General features: G+C 43.7%; 1 protein-coding gene across 2 annotated transcripts in view; it reads right to left on the bottom strand.

Moving 5' to 3' along the window:
• Positions 1 to 23,158, bottom strand: part of DVL1 (dishevelled segment polarity protein 1) — a 105,219-nt gene that overhangs the window by 16,679 nt on the left and 65,382 nt on the right. For both annotated transcript variants that reach the window (XM_075721515.1, XM_075721514.1), the window contains exons 5-6: positions 7,307 to 7,445; positions 446 to 539 (exon numbers count right to left, since the gene is read on the bottom strand). In XM_075721515.1, coding sequence (XP_075577630.1) covers positions 446 to 539; positions 7,307 to 7,445 — 233 coding nt within the window. The remainder of the gene's footprint in view (positions 1 to 445; positions 540 to 7,306; positions 7,446 to 23,158) is intronic.

Here is a 23,158-nt window from a genome sequence, read left to right on the forward strand (position 1 = left end):
GTGGACGATCCTCATTCTGCTACCATAGGACTAGCACAGAAAAGGGCAAGAGAAAAGATTTGCAATTTCCTATAAACGTGGATTTCTCCTTTCAGCAGAATGCAAGTCTTGGCAATTTATATATCAGATGTCTATCACCACAGACACCCCTTGCCCACATCAGCCAGCAGCATAATGGAGGTTCTCCCGCAGAGGCTGGTCTTGAAAGAGATGAGAAATGCGATCACATAACAGTAAAAGGAGAAAGGGAGAGGAGAAAAAGTCTTGACTCTAGTGCTGCAGGACTTCAAACGCTAGAGATTTAGTCCAGGGTAGACTGGAGCCGAAGGGAGCCTTTTCCAATGAATTCAACAGGGCACAGATCTGTTCTGGATCCCTTCCTAATTCACATGCTACACTCAAAATCACGGTTCACCTCCTTGGAAAATTACGATGCCAACCTTACCCTGTCAATCTGCCGCATCCTTTGTTTCCTCCTCCTGCGTTTATGCTTCCGTATAAGCCGGGATGAAGTACTTTGCTCAGTGGAGCTACTCAACCTGAGGGAAATTGAGAGCAAATGTCAACTCTGTAAAGCTGAACCATTTGCATTTCTCTGCACCCTGCCAAAAAAAAGGCCGATTCCTACAAATGCAGGAGAAAGTAAATCATATAGACACCATCAGCTGGCTTACAACATATTGCTCTGTTTGTTGCTGAATTGCTGCTTAAACCCAGCGTGTACTGTATCTTAGCCTCTGCCCAGGAGCACAGAGAAGACACCAGCTAAACTACAGCATGGATTAGAGAATATAATTTACTGGCTTGCTTTCTTTTGGGAGCAAGACTGAAAGCAACCCACATCTCAGCAGGCATATATCACCCTGATTGGACCACCCAAAGGTCAGAGGTAGCCATCTTCCACTACTTTAAAGGTGGTCCTGACTCCAGGCCCATCAAAGAAAAATACGCGCTCCAAGAACAGCTGTACATTAAACAATTATTTTAATCTCTGCTTTGAGAGAGCAACAGACAACCTGGAGAATCTCTTAATATTAGTTTTGCTGAGTCTTGTCATGGTGCTGTTATTTTCTTCTGCTGCTATCTACCCTGTTAACAGGAACTTAACACTGGGGCTTGAATCCAATGAAATGAAGTAGCAATTGATAATAGTGACAGAGGAATAGTGAATATGATTTACCTTTACATATTCTGTTAGGTTTATTTTGTTGTGGTTTTTTTTCAGGCCCTTCAAACTTGTAGAACCTAAATGTGCCGCATTCTACATAGAAGTCCTGAAGAACCCCCTAAGAGTTAGGAACATTAATCATTCTCATTTTACAGATAGTGGACTGAGACAGAAAGACATAAATGAATTTTCCCAAATTAATTTCAGAAGCCTGGAACAAAGCCTAGATTACGGAGATACCAGTGTAACAACACAGAGACCTCTCTCCTCTATTTATTATATTAAGAATGGCAAAAAAAAGTAATGCTCATTCATTAACCAAGATTAAAAAAAAAACCCCAACCCTATACAACACAAGTAATTGAACTGGCACTGTCACAAAGAAAACAGTGCCAGTCTTTTTCCCCAGTCTCCACGTCCCTGTCTTCAAAGTTCTAGCCACATGCAGGAATGCTAGAATACCTCAAGCAAAACTTGATACCAGCAACTTCAAAAAGGAGCTTGCTGTCATGAGATTACAACCCAATACACCGGGAAACCCATCTTGCATAAAGTAGGTGTGATTTAGTCAAGCATACTGAGCTGAATATTACAGATGATGGAACTGCTCAGAGGGTATGAATCTCTTGACATTCTCTTTCAGTTCACAAAACTATTTCAGGCATGCTAACCTCACACACTCCCTTTTTCCCCTCCCAGCAAGGCAAATTAATTTAAAGAGCCAAGAGGTGGTATTTTCAAGAGAGATCAAAAATTTGATAGTTCTCAATCTGTGGAAACAGCTCACAGCACCTGGTTTTCTGAGGCTTTACCTTTTCAACAGGAAAAATAAAGAGGTGTCTCAGGTGCAGGGCTCCCCAAATTGGACTCGTTCAACATTCACCACCCTTCTTGAAAGTACTGGCAAAGATTGACACAAAAACCTCCTCTTACATTTTACTACCGATATTCTCCATCTTCCTATTTCCTCTCAGATTTCATTCTCCTCCTGTTCTCTCCCAGAATGTCTCATTAGTAGGATTCAGCCAAAACTTTCCAGCACACAACAGTTTAGCAGAAAGGCAAGGCGTGCTGCTCACATCACAGTGAACCTGCCTGCTCTTTGAGAAGGGCAGCAAAAAGAAAAGAGGCAAAAGACTGGCAGAGCTTTTCTGCATGAACACAAGTCAAGAAACAAGTCACCTTCAAAGGCTATGAGAGAGATCCGAGTGCCCTTCTTCCACTGATTAAAGTATGAATTCAGCACTCCAATCTGCCAACAAACCCTCTGCTCACAGGCTCGATTCCCTGCCGCAGCCAACACAAGGATGTGAAAGCCCTGCTCTTTCGCATGATGAGGCAAGACTTCCCACTAGTTTTGAAGACAGATGAGCTAGTCCATAACAGAAAGGACAAAAGCTTAAAATTTTATCTGTCCTTTTGGCTACCATTATCACACTTCAAAGACATTCACAGCGTCCAGGCAATTGATTTTTGTTGTTTACACACATATTTCACCTACTGCCAATATCATATTTTATGGCTTTATCCCAGTGTGCATCACTTAAGGAGTATGCAGTACTTCCTGTCACCAACTTTTTAAAAATTACATCCTCTAATGGTTACTGTGGATAAAGAGAATTCATTAAATTCATACACATCATTTCCTTTATCCAGTTTCCCATTACTGTGTCCCTGAAAGGGGTAATGCCTCTGGCTAACATTGCCTGCTGTAAAAAGCAATTTTAAGATAGCAATGTTCATATAGCAGAGAAAGAAAATGGAGAGGAAAAAAATATACTGAAAGCCACACCTGCCTGCAGCAGGAGATCATGATGGGAATTCACCCAGTAGCACAGTGCTTCCTCCACTTTCCAGACAACGGGCATTTTATCTGGATAGCAAGTTATGGAAATGAGGGATAGGAACAGCAGAGTTTCAGCAGACAGTTCACTAAATTTCTGTGTCTCAAGCAGTCTCGGCAGTAATCTGGTGCCATTTCATGGCACTTTACATCCTAAGAAGTAAGCAACTTAGAAGTACCTTCCAATGTATGTTAGTATACTTCCTCTGTCAATATTTTTTCCTGCTCACAGACAGCACATAAGGTCTGCTGACTGCCCAGGTTGACTGGCTACGCCAATTTCTTCCTCCTGCTCTAGTGCACATCAATATGGTGTTGCTCACAAAAACAAAAAACAATTATTTCCAGCTTTTAGTCTGATTTTCTAAAATCGGACCGGACAAAAATACCTTTTGCCAGCACTGAGTATCGCTAGAAAACAGAATTGTCTCTGGGTCCTTAGAAGGGATATTTTAATCTACCATCAGGTACAGGACCCAAAAATACTTTCATTACTATGTTTAGAGAGATACATCAGGGATGAGTCCAAAAGGATGGACTGGAAAAAAAGAAGGCAAGTCTAAGTACACCGCAGAAAGGCAGACAGAGCACAGCTGAGGTGACGAATGCGTGAACAATTAGCTTATGCTAATATCGGCATCTTGTTCCTTCTTCATTTTTGCCCTCCCTATTTACTTTGGCAACTTGGGGGTGCGACTATTTTGGAAAATTCATTCAATTTTAATACATGACCAAAAGTTTAGATTCCTCTGTAAGCAGTGAACATTTTTGATTTTTCTTTTAAATTCAACCAGCAAAACCAGAGTTTACTGACAAATCCGTGAACTTCTAATAATATGTGAGAAGTTAAGTTATTCTGTTCTGTGGTATTTTTTTCATTATACTCAGCATTAGATGGGAATAATGGAGATCAGTTCCTTAGAAAAGCCGCAGTTCAGGCTTAGTTCAAGAGGACAGGCTGTTTCAGAGAAGTAACTACTTGAGCTAAAACAGCCTCTCACGTTAGTGCACAAAAGTGGGGATCAGAGGGCACTGCAGAAACATTTTTGTGTGCTTATACTTGCATTCTATAGAGATAAACATTAGAACATGTTACTTATTACACTGGAGAAACCATAAATGGAGAGCTTGCTCAACTCTTTTCTCATCCCGTCTTGGGGGAAGCTGGACAAGGACTGAAGTTGCCTTAATCAGCCTGTGTAAGTAGAAGGCAAGACAGCTCCTTTCGGCAAGACTCCCGCACTGTGTGAAAGCATATTGTAAACATCAGGTTTCACAGTTTCTGCAATTTCTTATGAAAGAGTCAAGCTTATATCTATTTTCCTGTAGTTATGGCACACTTTACCATCTGTCCTTGTAATTTCTTTTAAATCCATAGCCTGAACGTATCCTTGCTGAACATAAACACCGCGTATCTCATATTCTAGGAGTATCTGGATGCTAAATAGCAGCTCAAACGTATTCTAATGAGGAGTAATATTTTGATCTCTAAAGCATCCCCAGAAATGAGTAAAAGTTATTATTACAATTTGGTGAGCAAAACAAGGTTTGAGCTTTTGGGAAAAATAAAGTGCAAAGATGAAAAACAAATCTGGAATCATAACTACCAATTTCTTGCGCTGGCTACTGGCCAAAACCCTGACTGCACTTCTAACAGAAAGTCTAATAAATCCCACAGAAGAGATTTTTAAAAAGAATAATAATAATTTGTCCAATCTACCTTCCCCAAAGGAAGGGAAAAAAGGTAACGATTTGTTAAAGCTTGTCCATATAGTCTAAAAAGAAGTAATGTTAATTTCTTAAATGAAAAATAAACATAATCCATTTTTTTTGCAGTGAATTACTTTGGTTACGTTGAACTGAGAATAATAATTGCAAGTTGCTTACAATAATCCTACAGCTACAGATGTCATATCTGCTAGACCTTTATTTGCTTAACAGAAGACAGAAATAAGACTCTTACTGTAAAGTTTACCATGAGCTCCCTACATCAATCTGCACTCAAAATACCACCTACTACCTGCAAATAACACTAACGTTCCATTATATCATACCTTGAAAACAAAGGAAATAAATCATTGTACTCACACTACTTGAAGAGTTCTGTACTGTCCTGTAGTATTTGTGAACAAATTGATTCACTGAAGCAAAAAATTACTCTTTCTCTCTAACTAAATGCAACAGAACTTTCTTGGACTGGAAGTTAAACAACTCTGCTGCACTGCTCCAAGTTAAAAATAAAATAAACCAACGTCAAACATACACTGTTAGAAAAGCATCCTCTACCTTACAACCTCTTCACTTCCAAGACAGCAACATCCTTTACATCCGCGTTCTTCTCCCAGTGACCTCCTCCACATACGATCTCCTTTACAATGCAGGTTCTGACACCAGAGTTAATCAGCTGTTATTAAACAGACTTACCCCCTTCAACCTCTTTTTCCCCAGGCCGCTGTCTCCAGCGGATCTGGAGCATGCTCGATTTTCTATTTGGCTGTATTTGCCTCTAAAGAAAACTTCTCCCTGCCAGCACAATCTCTCATCTGCTTGAGAACATCATCACTGTAACACAACAGCATACCTTGGAGCATTCCATTTGGTTGTTCTTCCTGACTAGCTGGCCTGGCAGCTCTTCTGTGTGCCAAAAGCTTCTGTCCTAGCCTAGAAAGGAAACGGCCTGCACAGCAGCTTCGAAGAGTCTCTTTCTTCTCAGGTCAGACCCAGGAAGCTTTATTTTATTAACATAGAAAGATTTAACTGGGTCTAGTATAATGTGCTTCAGTGGCCACCCTGACTGTGCTAATCCTGCCCTACTGCATATCTTGCTGCCATGGAAATGATTAATTTATTTACAAGAAACAAAATCAGCTGCAGGGTTGTTGTTTTTGTGGGCTAGATTTTTTAGGGAGGGAAGGAGGGTTAGAAGCCCTAAAGGCTTTAGAAAGGCTTTGAGTACATTCAGGTTAACTACTGATCTTGCCAACCCTTTATGCACATGAACATCTAGGTGAAGTACAAAGCATCCAGAGGCTAATTTTCTGTATCTTCAGGTGTTGGCAACTTCACTGTAACTGCAAAATAAGTTCTTGAAACTAATTCAGGACCAAATCTTAAATGTTCATTAGTTACCCTTTCAAGCCTTTGGAAACACCCAGCCTTTAAACAGAATTTGAAGGAACTGCTGTTCTTCAACAGGTTTGTAAGCTATGACTGACTGCAAGACCAAATATCTCCACTGAGTTCAATAAGCTGATCGTCTGTTTGTAAACATAGCAAATGTTTAAGTATCTCCAGCACTAGTTGTTCTTTGCTGTTTCCATTCTACCTAGGATTTAAGAATATCACGTTGCACCTTATTTGTTTTACTTACAGATCTCTACGAACCACCAGAGATCTGTAATCTCATTCTCTGACAATTAATAGAAATCTGTAATGGGTTTTCATAGCTCCTTTGGATGAACAACAGCTCTAGAGGCAGTGTTCAGAGAATGCTGTCACTGCAGCCAGTAAAGGGAAGAATATTAGTTTTGACTGATTTTACATCTTTAAAAATAGGTATTTTGAATCCAAGAAATGTACTGGCTTATAAACCTTTTACGGAACACCAAAAATATCTCTAGAGATTAACATGTCTTGAAATGGAGAGCTTCTTTGCAAAAAGCAAAGAATAATTCACATTCTCTCTGTCTGCACAAAAAGAAAAAATAATTAAGAAGTCATAAATATACGGCATCACAGCCTGCCTTTGCAATAGCATTAATTTTGATGAATTCCTGTACTGCTCATGGGTCTCAGACTATGCAATTACATAGGAATTCCTTTACAATTCAGCTTTAGTGAAGTGCATGCTTATTAGGAATCTGTGTTGAAGGTATTTTGTTACAATATTCACACCATTACTTTATAAATAGGTAGACAGTTGCACATTGCTTTGATCATTCTTGCTATTAAAAGGAAAGAACAGGAACAGAATTTTTCTCTTAATTGGAACAGTGGCTATAGGCAGCTTGGATAGCGACCCCCGTAACTTTGCTTGTTTCTCAGAGCACCAATTATGTACAACGTCATGTTACTGACGAACTGTAAGTGCTCAAATCATATGTAGCAGAAAAAAAAAAGAAAGGACAATATTAAAAAAAAAAAAAAAGCACGGGGGCGGGGAGTGAGAAGAGAAGATACAAACCTTCTCATCTCGCCAGTCAGCATGTTTCAGGAAAGCCCAGAAATACAGTCAAGTGGCTGGGAAACAGATGCAAACAGTATTTAACAGCTCAGGCACTATGCCAATGCCCTACCTGCTCGTGTTGTCATCATCATCAGAGTCAATGAAGCTGCTGGACTCTAGCTCACTACTCATCATGGTAGAAGAACTGTCATAACCAGGAGGGTGCTCACGGTGTCTGTCCAGTTTCGGATGGCCATTGATCCGAGGGACTGCAGAAACAAAATAAATGGAGTATTACTAGGCAAAGAGGAAGAGCAAGGAAGAAATGGCACTGTGAGTAGCACCGCATTCACACCGACAGCTGCAGACAACTCTGCAGGAGGATCCTTATGCTGAAACCAAGCTCTTTGCAGAACCTGATTTCATTCAACAGCTGGAAAGCCTACTGCCCTGGCTGGCCCGCCTGCCTACCTACATTTTTCCTAACTTTTTCATTTGTCTATGGCTCAGTTCATGGGCAAGCCATAAATGGATCAAGGCGGAAGTAGCAGGCATGAACAAGTACTATAATGGTATTAGAACATCAATTAGAATGGCCATGAGAAGTTGATGTCAATAGGAAGGTACGTATCTTGAAAAAGCAGCAAACACCACAAATTGAGTTTGGTATGGATAGGCCTACCAGCACAGAAAACGTTCAACAACATTCCTTGATGAATTCTTCTAATATCTCACCCATAAAACCACCTTTCCCTTGATCTGTGCTACGTGTTCCTCTCCCCATACCTACACCATCTGGTCTGGGCGGTACAGCTGTATCAAAGTCACATCGTCTTGATCATTCCATGTGCATAAGATGCTTCAGAACAATTTCTTACTGATCCCTGGCTGTGAGAACAATTTCTTACTGATCCCTGGCTGTGTGAATGTCATCAGACACACAAACATTCCTGTAGATAATCCACTCTATATTATGCCAAATTAATTAATGATAAAATGGCATTATCTACATTATCCTGCAGATAATGCCATTAACTTGAAGGCAGCAATGATTCATCTTTTTCTAGACATATTTTATGGATTTTCCCCTGCACAGCAAACTGCTCTGCCTGCTTCCTTTCAGTAACCCCTCATTAGAAGACCCGTAATTTATAAGCACTCTGTTTTGCCAAGAACGCTCCTTTCCCTGAAACAAGAAAGTTTCAGCTTGATAAGGCACCTGGTCAAGAAATAAACATAACAGGCTTCAAAGACAGACTGTATTTTAAAACACACTCTCCAAACTCACAAGTCCCACCCAGGTCCAAGGGGTGTGCTCTTCAATTAGAAAATACACCACCTTCATAAAGGAGGAATGTATGCAGTAGGAATTATACACGATGCTGTGCAACTGGACACATTGAAAGTTAATTGACAGTTCTTGCTAACTATTAAAGTAACATGGTTTGAGAAACCAAGAGCCATCCTAAATACCTGGCTGTGAAGTCCACTGAGGCTAGCCTTCACTCCTCTGTTTCAAATTGCTCAGCAGTGAAATAAAAAAGCTGATCAGTTTTCTTCTTGCCTGAGGAACGTGGGCTTAATTATTTATGTCCATAAAGTGTTTTAAGAGATTCAGCAAAAGGTAACAGACATATATAAGATCTCATCTCAATTTTTTATACATATATCTAAACCATTCACTTCTGTGAAGTGAAATAATTAAAGCATAAGGCTGTAACAAATTCTCCTGCTATGTCACTTCCATATCCCGTTTGATCACGCAGCTTCTAGACACATCTACAGGCACACAAAATGGCCGTGAAACACTTAAACTGGCTACCCAAGAAGACCAAATCCTCTTCCAAGTCACTGAGCAAAACCAAAGCCCCTTCCCTCCTGCAATAGCACCAAGCTTTGGTTTGAAGAGAAGCTAAACAGTAGCATCCCTTCATCAGCCTTCTCAGAACCGATACCTTTTTCATCTTGCCATATGCTGAAGGGCAGTTGAGACGATACCATTTATTCAAGCCTCGAATCCCCTTCTGAAACTAGCACACACTCGTAATGATGAGTCGGGGACTGACTGCTGTCCTCCCGGAGCTGCCCCACAGACAAAGGCCATGTGGTGTTACAAAAATGAAGCTAATCAGGTTTCAATTTCAGGCTCTGCCTCCAGGACTCCTAGCATTTCCATCTCTCACCTCCCCATGCGTAAAATGGAGACACAACAGCATTTGCCAGAACTTTTTAGACTGCACATTCTACAGTACAGAAAGCCTCTCCTCCCATAATTTGGTCATCACAACTACCACAATATGCTCCCAGTATTGGGTGGTAACACTAGATCTCACCAAAAACCAATTAATCAGCTTGTCAGCAGCAACTCAAGCTTTCAGAATGACAACGCTTCATAGACACAGTGGGAAGAAAGCATTTAAAGGCCTGAAGTTTCAGTTCTGTCTGAATAAATGAGTGTTCATTGGTTTCCTCAAACCCTACAGTCCAATAGAAATGGGAAATGGACTATTCATGTACTGCTTTTGGTACCACAGATAATTAGCTGAAAATAAAGTACCTTCAGGAATCCCACATCCACACTCAAATAGTCTCCTAGCTCTGCCTTTAAACTAAAATCTAAAGAGCAGCCAATTATGCCTGCGTATGCCAGATGTATACAGATAAAAAGAAACACAGAGGCTGGCCAAATTTTACTCCTTCTAAGCTGGTACTAACAGCTTAGAGGGAATATCTCATCCAGATAGTGCAGAGGCTGATACAGCCATTTATGGCATCGCTACTGAGGAGGTCAAGACTATATTGCATTGTTTCTGCTCATCAGGAACAGGCAACTTTGACCACTGAGAGTCAAGGTCAGGTAATGCATTCTACAGAGTCCCTCAATGTTCAACCCCAGCTACTCATCCAGGCTTTAAAAAAAAAACCCAAAACAAACCAATTCTTTTAAAGTTGCTTTCATCCATAACAAAAACAGAAGAAGAAAAAAAAAAAAAAAAAAAGAAGGGAAAAGACATCCAGATTCTAAAGCTGAGAAAACAGCACTTTTCAGCAAATTAATAGGCTTTAGACAGCCAGAATTCTGTCTTTTAAGACTAAGGAGAACATCACAGACTTGAACAATTAAAGTGCCTCCTTTTCTTACGCTACAAATTCATTTTTTCAGTCTTTATATAGTGCAGCCTAGAGTTCAAAATATTTCACTGGGTCTGGAAACCTGGATGCTAATCACAGCATCAGACAAATTCAACTCAATCCCTTCAGCGTCAGCTTAAGTATAAAATCAAGCCCAGCCACCTTGTCCATTCATTCTTTGCTTCTACACAGTGAAACATCAGAAACTGTGGAGTGAATTAAAGCCTCTTATTCCAACAGATTGCATAACCCAAATACACATGCATTGGAAACAGCACTGGAACAGCTAACAATTTACACAGGCACTGCTATCTAGCAGCCAGATAACTTTCAAGGAAGTAAAGCATTCCACACTCTGACCACATGAACCCCTTGTCTCCCTTCGAAACACACTTCACCTCGAAGCCTAATTTCAGGAGCAACTGTTGGCTCGCGAGAGTATCATCACCAACAAATGGGGACATTGGACTACCAGAACGCGTGCAACACTATCACCCTTACAAGCTCTGCGCAGTTTTCCCCGAAGAGGGAATGACAGCCGAGAAGAGGCGGTGACATACGTACAAAGGTTTGCGGCAAAGTGTTCGTGATTCTGACTTATGACGGCCAGAGTCCCTCACCAAATGCAAATCCCACACAGGCCCAAGCAACTGCGAGTTGGCTGCCGATTACTCGACAGTCGCTGCCACTGACGTTTCCTTTATGACTTCAATACAAAGCAACAGCAAATCTTAGAAGTTTACCAGCTGGCACACAATTTACAACAAATCTACTATCTTTGCCCCTTCCGAGTTTCAAATGTCTATTTTTCATAGAGGAGCAGTATATAAACTAGAACAGATGGAAGTCAAAACATCAGCCCTGGAGAAAACTGACTTAAAATCATAGAATCATAGAATCGTTTAGGTTGGAAAAGCCCTTTAAGATCATCCAGTTCAACCATTAACCTACACTACCAAGTCCACACTAAACCAGTCAAGGGTAGACTAGACTAAACCATGTCCCAAAGTGCCACCTCTGCCCGTTTTTTGAACGCTTCCAGGGCTGGGGACTCCACCACCTCTCTGGGCAGCCTGTTCCAATGCTTGACCACCCTTTCCGTAAAGAAATTTTTCCTAATTTCCAACCTAAACCTCCCCTGGCGCAGCTTAAGCCCATTTCCTCTCGTCCTATCGCTAACTTACATTTCTCCACTTGAAAAATCCCTTCTTTTTTATTACTGTGCTTGTTTTTCCTGCATTCCTCTGCTATTCATCACTTGCAACTTATAAAAGCAATCACATCAATGCTGGGTGATAATGCTGATTTCATTTGGAGAAGCTGACATTAAACAGAGCCCTGATATTAACAGCAAGCCCCTGTCAGAAGAAGTTTTCCCAGCTCTGACTGGGTGGGTAGTACGTTACAGAAAACAATGACCTGGATTTTATCCGCATTTAACTGGTATAAATAGGAAGCAAATTTGGGCAGCATGCTTCTCTCATCAGAGATACTTTATTTACATTTGGCTTCGATTATTATTAAGTATACAGCCCAGAAAGAAAGTTGCCAGCATGATTTTGTAATCTTTCTCTGCAAAACTGGTCTATTTATGCGGCTGGGAAGGGAGGGAGGGCACCTCTGGCCATCAGTAGGTGGGTTGTCTCAAGTGCCCACTAGAAATCACCAGTCCTGTCTCCCCCATCGCAGGTCCTGAGTATTAGACAGTGCAGACTCTTCACTTCATTCCAAGTGGGTGCTCTAAAAGCATTAAAGGTAGGTCTCTACGGATTGCAATCTCCAAGCTCTCAACCAGACCTTGCACAGCTGGCAGTGAGGATTGCTATGAAACCAGGACATGTTTCAAAGTGTCCATCCACTGTGGGGTGTTTATTCAGAAAATTTTTGTCCTTAAAGACTCTATGAGCAGATTGCTATTTTATTGAATTTGCAATTCAGAGTCATTTGCCTGATACTTTCAATAGATAAAACTCTGTAACTCAGCTGATTTGTTTTTCATGTCTTTAAGCAGTGGACACCACGGTCAGCAGTCGCGTGTTGTTTCACTACTAGTAAGAAACTTCCCAACTCCAAATCTGAATTTGCTTCCTGCAGGCGTCCTAAGAGACCATTCTCATGCTGTCTCTAAGCAAGCTTCCTTCAAAATTTAACTTTGTATTTATGGCACTAAAGAACAAAGTAATTCAGCTGTCACCCAACTCTAACTGGGCTCAAACACAAGCTTTCTGACTCTATTCTACTGTTCTTATCAGCATTTCTTATAAGAAATGTTCTTCCTCTCCTGCTTGGCCTAAGATATATGAAGGGTTACAGCCCAGCAGGCACATACAACACACTGTGATTATTTCGCAGTCTACATAATTATTCACAGGAACTGAAACCTTTTGGCTTCCCAGAACATCCTACAGTTTAAATTTCCCCAAAGTACATGTTCACTGTTGTTTCAGAGACTATAAACTTGAAGCTAGGACTTGAGTTCCTATCAGATGGAATAGGATTGCTAGTCCCGTGTCTAATACTGAGTCTCAAACAGTTTCCTCATTCATTATCAGGTGATTAATTTATCCCACACATAACCTTGATCAGTTCACAACCGTTATGAAGAATTAATGGCCCACATCAATGCTCTGTGCTCTTTAGTTCTCAGGGGGGAATTCTCACACAGAGGACAATTTTAAGACCAGACAGAATTTTTAACCAGCTGCAGGCTGCCTCAAACATGCTGTGCAAAAACACGCCATCGGAGCATTTTCTTTAGCACTCCACCTTGCAGTGAAATAGCAGTACCTCTGTTACACTGATAGATCACCTGCATTTGGCGGTGAAAACACCGAACTTTCACTCATTTGCTTGTCAACTAAAGTAACAGAGAAAGTTTAGCATAAGTGATGCTTAGTGCTTACGAAGGGTTTTCCAGCATCAAGAGAACAACCAGGAATAGAGAGGAAGCCAAGGCGTGGAAATGGCATCCACAGGCACCTTCCCCTAAGCCTGCACATTTTGCAGTTTGGTACAATACCATGGCCTGTGTACGAGGTATGTCTGAATGACTGGCTGTCCCTGAAGGGATGCACTATTAACTCTCGAGGACTCATGTGGCTGGAGCACTGCAAACTGCGCTCTAAAATTCACTCGAAAGTCTACAGTACCAACAACAGTCCTGAGGACCTCAGGCAATGGAGATGCAAGGTCCCATTGCTGTACAAAGGTAACAGAGCTTGTGCCCAAGAAATCAAGGACAGAGTCAGCGCTGCAGCCTCTAAATCCCAAGGAACACTCAAGAGCAATGGGCCCAATACGGCAGGATCCAAACTGAAGAGACTGGGGAGCATCCAGCTGAGGATTTTAGCAATGCTGCAATACGTTAGTATGGACATAAACTCCCCAAACCCAATCATAACCACCCAAACTCTCACACACCCTTCAGATACAGCGTGCGTTATCTCATTTTTATACTGAGTACCTCAGTTTCCCTGCGCAAAATAAGGGCACTGACTGCTTAGAAACTTCAGTTGAAATGAATGTTAATACCTACAGCGATACATGCGGGGCTGTGCTTCGGGATAGCATCTGACTGGTTCCAATGGCCTCATCAGGTGGTGACACCACTTGTGACAATATCTCCCACTGGGAGTGGGTCTCAGAGGGGAACGCTGCTGTGAGTGGAGCTCCTGTTGCCTCTCCTGCTGTGGCTGGCTCCTACCAAAACACTTCAAAAATGTGGGAGTGACCATTTCCCTGCCCACTTAAGGAAATCCCCAGCGTGCACTGTGACTACCACTCTGTCCAAGTCCAACAAACATATCCAGATGTACACGGAGCTTCCCACAAGCAGTTATTTTTCACGCACAGTGTGAGAGACAAAAAGAGCCAGTTCAGGGCTCCTGCTGGGACACTGGAAAATTCCATTCCTGAAGATTCAAAGATTATGAAAAATATATATATTTTTGCATGCTCTTCCTCCATGACATAATCCCAAGGAAGCCTGTGCCCAAGAGGCAGTGCATCTGGTAAGCAGTGTTATCTTGAAGGACTGGGGAAATAGAACAAAAATCATTTGCATTGACTTTGCCATTTGCCACTCTGCCATTTCCACAACACACTTTGTAATCACATCCGCAGGATACAAGTCACTCTTTTTCACGGATCAGATCTGAAAAGCCAAATCCTTTTATAGACACATTTTTAATGGGAATCTGTAATATGACACAGCTGTCTTTATCCCAATAAACCACACATAAACAGACCTTTGGAATTTGCGTAATTACTTTTTAGAATATAGTCAGGCTACTAGAGATTATACTGATTTGGGGCTTCTTTTAAATTATCTCTTATTTTAAAGTATTATAGAGATGTATCTCAGATCTAAATACAGGGTCTCGAATAAACTTTCTCTTTTTTGGAGATAGAGGTGAAGGAATTTTTCACCCAAGAATAAAAAAAACCCCAAACATAAATATGCGTTTCTCATCATTAAATTCCATATACTTCTGCTAGCGTCTTTACCAAGAGCAAAGTATTTCTCAGCTTTAACCTGATGTAAATGCCAGTGATGGAGCAACTCCACTTGAGAAAGTCTAAGGCAGACGGATTGTTCTGTCAGGACACAAACCACTTAAAGCAGCAACACTGTAAAAGTTCACAAGGCCTAAATATGGGCATCATCATTAAAAACGGTAACGCAGGCAAGTTCCACAAAATCCGTGGAAGTTCAGCGCATGGCAAACCACAGCCTCACTACAGAACCAAGCGCTGGATCTCACATGCGGACGCGCTCGTGTCTAGCTGAGGTTCACCAAGACTTGCGTTTTAAGGTCTTCACTTAGAATCGGGGATGGAACATGCCTTGGTCTCAAGCAGAGGTTTCGGTTCGTTCTGCTGAAATCTATGCTTGATTTACAACCGACAGAACTTTGTTTCATGTACTTCAAATACTCTCTCAAACCACATACCCTGGCACTACTAGTGCGTACTTCAATACCGCAGCACAGCAGTGTGTGTTGAATTATTAACTTCTTACAGAAGGACAAAAACTTGAGCAACTGCGAACATCTGCAGCTTCTGCGCAGTTTAATTAGGACTGCAATAGCTCAGCTGCTCTCAAAGACTTCAGAAACAGTTCTGTGTTCTTTGGGTCTTCAGGACAAACACAAAACAAATACAATATGGCATTAATTTGTTAAGATAGGGCATTTAAAAGATGATCCTTCCAAGCGGTATTACAATTGTGTCATAAACCTTTTTCAACACCCCATTTCCCCGAGTTTTTCACTAGCCTTTCTTGCCAGTTGTTGCTCGCAAGCCTGAGGAATTAGGACAAACACAAGATGATGATACTTTGCGTAAATGAGCCTTTGCTTTTAGCATCATTAACGGCAGCGAGGTTTAATATTACAACGGTCCCAGCATTCTCGTGCGGTGTTACCACGGATGCTGTGTTACTGCAGATGCTAAATTAGTACCTCAGGCGCTGAATTTAAAACAAATTTAGCGTATTTGTTCAAGATTTTGACCTGAGCTCCTCAAAAAGTAAATGTTCTCGAGCATCATCCCGCTTGGTTTTGTCATCCGACTCGGAGACTGGCCCAGCTTTAGGGATTACTCGTGTATGCACAAATCGGTGTTTTTTAACAAGTCTCGATGAAGTTTTAACGCTTCCTCGGGAACAGCACGTTGAAAGCGTACCTTCGCCCCTGGAAAGGTTCAGCGTCTCTAAGGTCGAAGCAATCTTCCTCCCCGCGTCTAGGGTCGCCTTCAGCCATAGCGAACCCCCCGGCTCCCTCCCCCCGGCAGGCCCCTGGCTCCCGCCGCCGGCCAGCGGCTGCCCAATTTTCTGCCACCCCTCTCCAGCCCCCGCCGCGCCCCACAAAGCGCGGGGAGCCACGGGCGATACTCACGGCCGGGCTCGGAACCGCTCGGAACCGCTCGGCCCCCCGCTCGCCCCGCCGCCGCCAAGCCCCCGGCCGGCACCTGAGGCGCCCCCGCCCCGCCATGGGCCAGGCCAAGGGGCTCGGCCGCGCCGGGACCCCCCCGCTCCCCAGAGCGCCGGGAGGCGGCGGAGGCGGCTCCTGCCAGCGGCCTCCGGCTACGCCAGCCCGCGGGGATGGCGGCCGTGGGCTCCTGCGTTAGCCCGGCTGCATGCGGGAGCCCACCGCAGAGCTCGCCCACCTCAGAGCTCGCCCCCCCCCTCAGAGCTCGCCCCCCCCTCAGAGCTCTCCCACCCCTCAGAGCTCGCCCACCCCCTCAGAGCTCGCCCACCCCCTCAGAGCTCGCCCCCCCCTCCAGAGCTCGCCCCCCCCCCCAGAGCTCGCCCCCCCCCTCCAGAGCTCGCCCCCCCCCCAGAGCTCGCCCCCCCCTCCAGAGCTCGCCCCCCCCCTCCAGAGCTCGCCCCCCCCCTCCAGAGCTCGCCCACCCCCTCAGAGCTCGCCCACCCCCTCAGAGCTCGCCCACCCCTCCAGAGCTCTCCCACCCCTCCAGAGCTCTCCCACCCCTCCAGAGCTCGCCCCCCCCCTCAGAGCTCGCCCACCCCTCCAGAGATCGCCCCCCCCCTCAGAGCTCGCCCACCCCTCCAGAGCTCGCCCCTCCCCCCCAGAGCTCGCCCCCCCCCTCAGAGCTCGCCCCCCCCCCTCAGAGCTCGCCCACCCCTCCAGAGATCGCCCCCCCCTCAGAGCTCGCCCACCCCCTCAGAGCTCGCCCACCCCCCCAGAGCTCGCCCACCCCCCCAGAGCTCGCCCACCCCCCCAGAGCTCGCCCACCCCCCCAGAGATCGCCCACCCCTCCAGAGCTCGCCCACCCCCTCCAGAGCTCGCCCACCCCCTCCAGAGCTCGCCCACCCCCCCAGAGCTCGCCCACCGAGTCTGGCGACCGCTGACCATCGAAGCCCTCCCCTGCAAATGCGAGCCTTCGGGGAGCGGGCAAGCTACATCTACTTGAATGACTCGGGACAAACTGCTCTCGTGGAAGCAAGGCTCGTCCTGAAAACTGAAGTAAAGAGGACAGTCCTAACTGACCCGGGATCTGGAGCTGCAGAGTATCACGCTTCCAGTATTCAAAAAAACCCAAAAAGCATGCGTTTGAGGGTTGTCCTGGAGGTTCAGGAGACCCACCAGAAAGAATCAGCAAACAAAATCTTTGTCCCCTCCCGTCCCCGTCTTCTAATGGGGAAGGAAAGCAAACTTCTCACGCGTAAAGCACAGCCAGGGAAATCACGATCACAGCAGCAGGCGTCACACGCCACTTCGAAGACAAGACACGGATTTGTAGGCATTTTACATGCTCCTTGGATTCTTCACAAGCATTAGGTACGAAGAAAGTGAAAGGCACGGACGAGTCGAGATGGCTGAATGATGGCAGGAAGGTATATATTTTGTCTGTCTGCCATGACTCAACTGAGGTGATTTTGCTGCCCGCAGGACTGCGCCTGGAATGCTGCCATCAGATCCCAATACCACATCAGCAGAAATTCTTTGGCACCTTTAAGCCCACTCCAAACGGCCAAAGCAACAGCCAAAACACCGCTAAGGCAGAGTTACAGAAGGAAATGGAAAAGGACCTTAAATCTGTGCCTTTTGACACCCGGTGCCAGTTTCTAAGTTCTTTCCTGCATGTCACATCCAGGCAACCAAACTCTGTCCCACTACAGAGACGCAAAGGAGACTCCAACAAAGGAAAAAAACCATATCTAAAGGCACTTTCCCTCCCTTTCCCTCTTTAACTCTTTTCTGTAGTGACTCATTTTATCAAATATAAACATACTATTATTATTACATTATAATAATTAAATAGATCTATTACACAAAGACGATATATTTTTAAAGGCTTCTGATTAGCAATGTGTTGCCCTACCTGCGTAAATTAAAACTTCAGTTTATGGCTCTTCTCATATCATTCAGTATAAACCAAAAATGGAAGGGAAATGTTCTTTGAGCACTGTAAAAGCTTCACTTCATTGTTGCCCTAAAAGCCAGTGCACAGCTGGATTCAGCTGAACCGGAATGGGTGAACAGATGCGAGGTCAGGAGAGGAGCTTTTCGCCTCATTTTGCAGATCCGAAGAGGCACTGATAGTTGAGATCAGCTTCCATATTTCTAGCTATTCCAACTAAAATACCCCTGGTTTATATACTAGATGAGAAGAGCTCACTATACTTACAATGTCTCCTGTTTACATTTTTTCCCCTTTCCTTTTTCCAGCTACATTTTCTCTGTTTAAATTTTAAACAGAAAAAATGGGTTCAACTTCGCGTTACCTGTTTGAACTAGATCTTCTTTTATGGAAAAGCTCCTGCACGCTGCTCCAATAGACAAAAGTGGCTTTACCGGTATGCAAATACACTTCAATTTTAACAATGTTTTATACCTCCCAAACAGCACCAATTAGCCTTGAATTCACAGGATAAGAATTCCTGTGAAACTAAGGTATTCATTTAAATCCGTAAAGTTTTTTGTAATCTCTCTACCCAATTAAAATTCCCTTTTCTAAGTTTTTCTAATTTAGCCAATGTTGTTTGGGGTTGGGGGTTGGGAACTATTCTTATAATTGAGTGAGTACTTTTACAAACCGTGACTATAAGGGTTTTATTCATAAAATACTCCAGGTACTCAAGTCCTTAGTCTAAACAGGAATCATTCTCAGCTCTGGTTCAATGCCAGTCCCACTAATAACCAGGGACTTTCTGCCCTGCTGACCCCCTGCTCCTGTTTCTTCATTAGAGGATGACAGTTCGTCGAGACTGTCCGACAAAAGCCTTTCAATGTGCCACAGAGATTAGAATAAAGCATAGCCTAGGAGGTTAAAATACGTCCTCCTTGACTTTTATCAGCAGCAGAGTAGGTCCTGCCTGAGGGACAAAAGCACATCAAAGTACTAAATCAAATAAGCCTTGAAAGCGGAAGAGAGTAGAGCAGCGTCTGCTCAAGGAAGCTGCAAAGAGGGTTCCGTGATGCTGCAGAGAACAAAGGTGAGCGCGTTCCAAGAAGAAATCATAGCCAAGATCCCAGTTAAGGGAAAAAACAACAGAGCTTCCAATCGCCACCGATGCAGAAAGCCTTCACCAGTTATTAACGGGAAATGCGTTACCCCTTTTTCAGCGAAGCCTCGCAACCCCGTCTGTGCAGCTCAGGGTTGCGTGCGTGCAGGGCTCAGGCTCTGCTACGTGAGCAGGGAAGGACGACGGCTACTGCGCCATGCACTCTGCTTTATGCTCGTACCCGTCTGCGTGCTGTATCCCCGTGCCTTGACTTCTCTTGTGTTTGAAGTTCCTTGGAACCCTTAATCGTTCCACAGTGCTGCCAGAGAAAGGCTCCTAGGCATGGCCACAGGACAGAGTAGAACCAGTAACGACGCTGCTGCTCTCGCAGGCACGCCGTTCTACGCTGCCAGTACCCCGTGCGTGGCCACTGCAAAACTTCAGGGGCTCACCAACCACCTCATAGTTGTTCATACATGGCAGAGTCTTTAAAAAGAGCAACAACTGCTGAGAAGAACTGTATTTTCAGCTACCACTGTTCCAAGTCCCCACTGCAATCGTTTAGTAGCCCCAGCCCTTTTTGTTCAGATTCCTTGGCACACGCTATGGTGAAGAATATATATACTGCAGCAACGACTGGAAATCTGCAACAGCTCCTCTTCCCAAATATTTGGGGTTCTACAAATGTGGCCACATTAAGAGTTTCTCAAAGCAAGGTCATTAATCCAGCATTCTTCAGCTGGCTGCACAATAGTGAAGGTCACCCCACAGCAAACCCGGTGTTGGAAACACTGGTGTCAACACTTGACATCTGCAGACTTGTCAGAAACTGAGCAGTAGCTATAAAACATTCTCCGGTGCCAAAGGAAACTTGTCCCTTAATTACCTCCCTAATTAGAGCTTCCACAATCCCCTTTCCCACTCCTCCTCAGGAGACTGACCCGGGAGCTTTGCTCTAGACAGCGAGGGGGCCCAGGACCATGTGCCAGGCAGACCTCCCACCTTTCCAATTAAGGTCCTCACTCCACTTAATAGGACTTTGTCAACTTTCCAAGCAACAAGGACTTTTGTTGGTTTAAGAGAGAAAGTGGAGCTCTGACATACTGACAGCTCAACTCTTTCAGCTTAATTTTATATGAAGCTAATGCCAGGGACAGATTTGCTACTAATTAGTGTGAAAGGTGATCAGGAAAAGACATATTCCCCAATTCATACAAAAGCCTCTTTGGATACAAAGCCTCTCTCAAAAAAAAAAAAACAACATTTCTCTGCATATGTAGCCTCCACAATATAATCATCATTGTACCTTAAAATATACATACACACACACAGAGAGAAGGTGACTTTGTCCACACGTAGCTGACAGGGCTCATCTTTCTCAGCTAGTTCACTTTATTAACCTCACTAAGAATACAAAAGCAGTATCAGAGCAAAACCTCTTTCCACTTGCACTCTTGGTGTGAAATCTCATGCTTGAAGCATGAGATTTATACAACAAATTTAAACTTAGGCAATTCCCTAGAGAAAAATTACATCTCTGCTTGTTGGTCCTTCACTGTTTCCCCAGCTTTCCCGAGCATCTGTGGATGAGAATTAGTGTGTGCGTTGCATATACAACATCATACACCGTTCCGGTTCGCATTAGCAGAGAATGGTCTACTAAAAATTACTGAAAAGGAACGCAGTAAGATGAAAAGTTGGAGACCCTATAAACAAGTGCTCTTGCTACAGGTAACAGGTTGGCGCACAAATAGCAGCGCTCCAGCAGAGGAATGCGTGAGCATAAAGCTTTCCCCAGACCTCACAGCTGTCGATCAGGTCCAGGGGCAGAGCCCAGAAAGCAGCTTCCCCCAGCACCTATTAGGCGTTCAGTTCGACACAGAATTTGAGCACATACTTTACACAATTGAGGTTGACCAAAATCACTTGGATTTAAGCATACTTCCTTAAAGTTAAGCAGGTGCTTAAGAGATGAAAGGGCCAACAACAAAACCAAGAGCATTCCAGGGCTGATGAGGCTGGGAGCAGGCTCTGCTGCTGTGTGTTTGGACATCTACAGCAGGTAAGGAAGGAAATTACGGATGCATTGAGAACCGCCCCGCTGGCTAGCCTTCCTCCCATTCGCCATTTAAAAGGAAAACTCATGCTAGGCAGAATTTGCCCAGCTGAGTCACTTCTGTTCCCTCATGTCACCGGCTGTACAGCGCTACCAGAGAAAGGCTTCTAGGCATTGGCATAGGACAGATTCACCGCTAACAAAGTTCCTCCTCTCTCTTAAGTATAGTAAGATCCAGGGTGATAATTCTTTTGAAACTACATCCCTTCTCATTCTTCTCCCTGTCTCTGGCAGACATTTCACCAAGAAACTCCTAAATGCACTTTAAGTTTTCCAGATCAGTTTCCCTTATGATTTTCTTAGTGCTCGTACCTGAAATGTCACATAGCTTCAAATGCACATTGATGAAGTTTCATCAGGTTCCTCAGCTCATCACATTCTCTTTGTGGGTATAGTTTTGAAACCAGAGAAGATATAAGCACAGGAGTAAACACGGCTATTCATTGCCTCTGCACTCAAAACAGCAGCATAATTTAAGGGAAGCAGGTGGAAGAGCTTGCAAATGCCCTAGCTTGTGTTGTTATCCGAGTGAATCCCTGGTCTAGTAAATCACAGCCTCTCTGCTGCAAAATCCTTTTGCATTTTCAGTGGAAAGAGGTGTGAAAACTTTGTCAATTACCAGGTGTGTCCCACATCTTCTGGCTGCAGTACGCCATCAATATTTATAATGGTCTCTGTAAGGATGTCTATAATTGCCCATGAGCAATTCAGCAGAAACAGTTTTTCTATGACGAGTAATCCTGCAACAATGAAGTAAAGCGTACTGGCTAGCATTTGTGAACAAGCTGCCCATGATACCACACTTCTCATTATCAGCCATCAGAGAATCTGGTTAGTTTACCACCACCTAGACTCTTGAAATCAAAACTGAACGCCTCTGTAAGAAACCCGTTGCGGTTCAAGCACAGGCTGTCAGGCTGAACCATCGGAGAAAGTTTTCCAGTCCATTGTGTCAACTGCATGATCATAAATTATAATTTCCAACTCTGAAAATCTATTGTAAAATTTCTGTTGTACAATTAGGAAACAATTCGTGCAAATTAAAATGGAGAGTAGGACAGAAATGACCAAGAAACTGTTTTAACTCTTTAAGGAGTTCTAATATTTTTTTTTTCCTAATATCACAGGAGCTAGAGAGAAAAACTCCCTTTTCCCCATGCCTGTTTTCCCTGCCAGCTTTCTTCTCAGGTACTGCCACTATTACCTTTTCAGGGCAAAGCATCTGTATGTTCTGAGCTCTCCATATAATACTCTGCCCTGCGAGCATTTTGGCTAAGAATAGCTGTCACTGCAAAACAAAGAGGAAACAAGTCGGCAATAAACATTTTTTAATTCATACACTGTCCTCACACACAGACACACAAAAATGCTTAACCCTTCAGCTTCCTGCCAACTCATTCTTACCCCTTCCTCACACCCTAACTCCCAATAATTGGTCTGTGCAAGACCTTTTTTTTTTATTTGAGCATTAAACTGGTCTTTTTATGAATTAAAATCTGTGGCTTAAGAAAGACAGGGAAGATTATGCTTTAAGGACTCCACTGCTACGTAGAATGACCGGGCAGCAAAGATAGATGCGTGGGTCTAACCCTTAATGAGAAGGAATAGAAGGCAGCCTACAACTAATGGTACCTACACAGCTCATTACTGGGTATTATTTTAATCTTTCTAAAAGATAAATCCATTTGGGAGATTAAGATTAAATTCTCATCTACTCATTATGGAGCTGTGCAGTGGGGGACTGGAGGGCATTTAAGTGAAAACTA

This window comes from Pelecanus crispus, chromosome 15, assembly GCF_030463565.1.
Source record: "Pelecanus crispus isolate bPelCri1 chromosome 15, bPelCri1.pri, whole genome shotgun sequence".
NCBI lineage: Eukaryota > Metazoa > Chordata > Aves > Pelecaniformes > Pelecanidae > Pelecanus > Pelecanus crispus.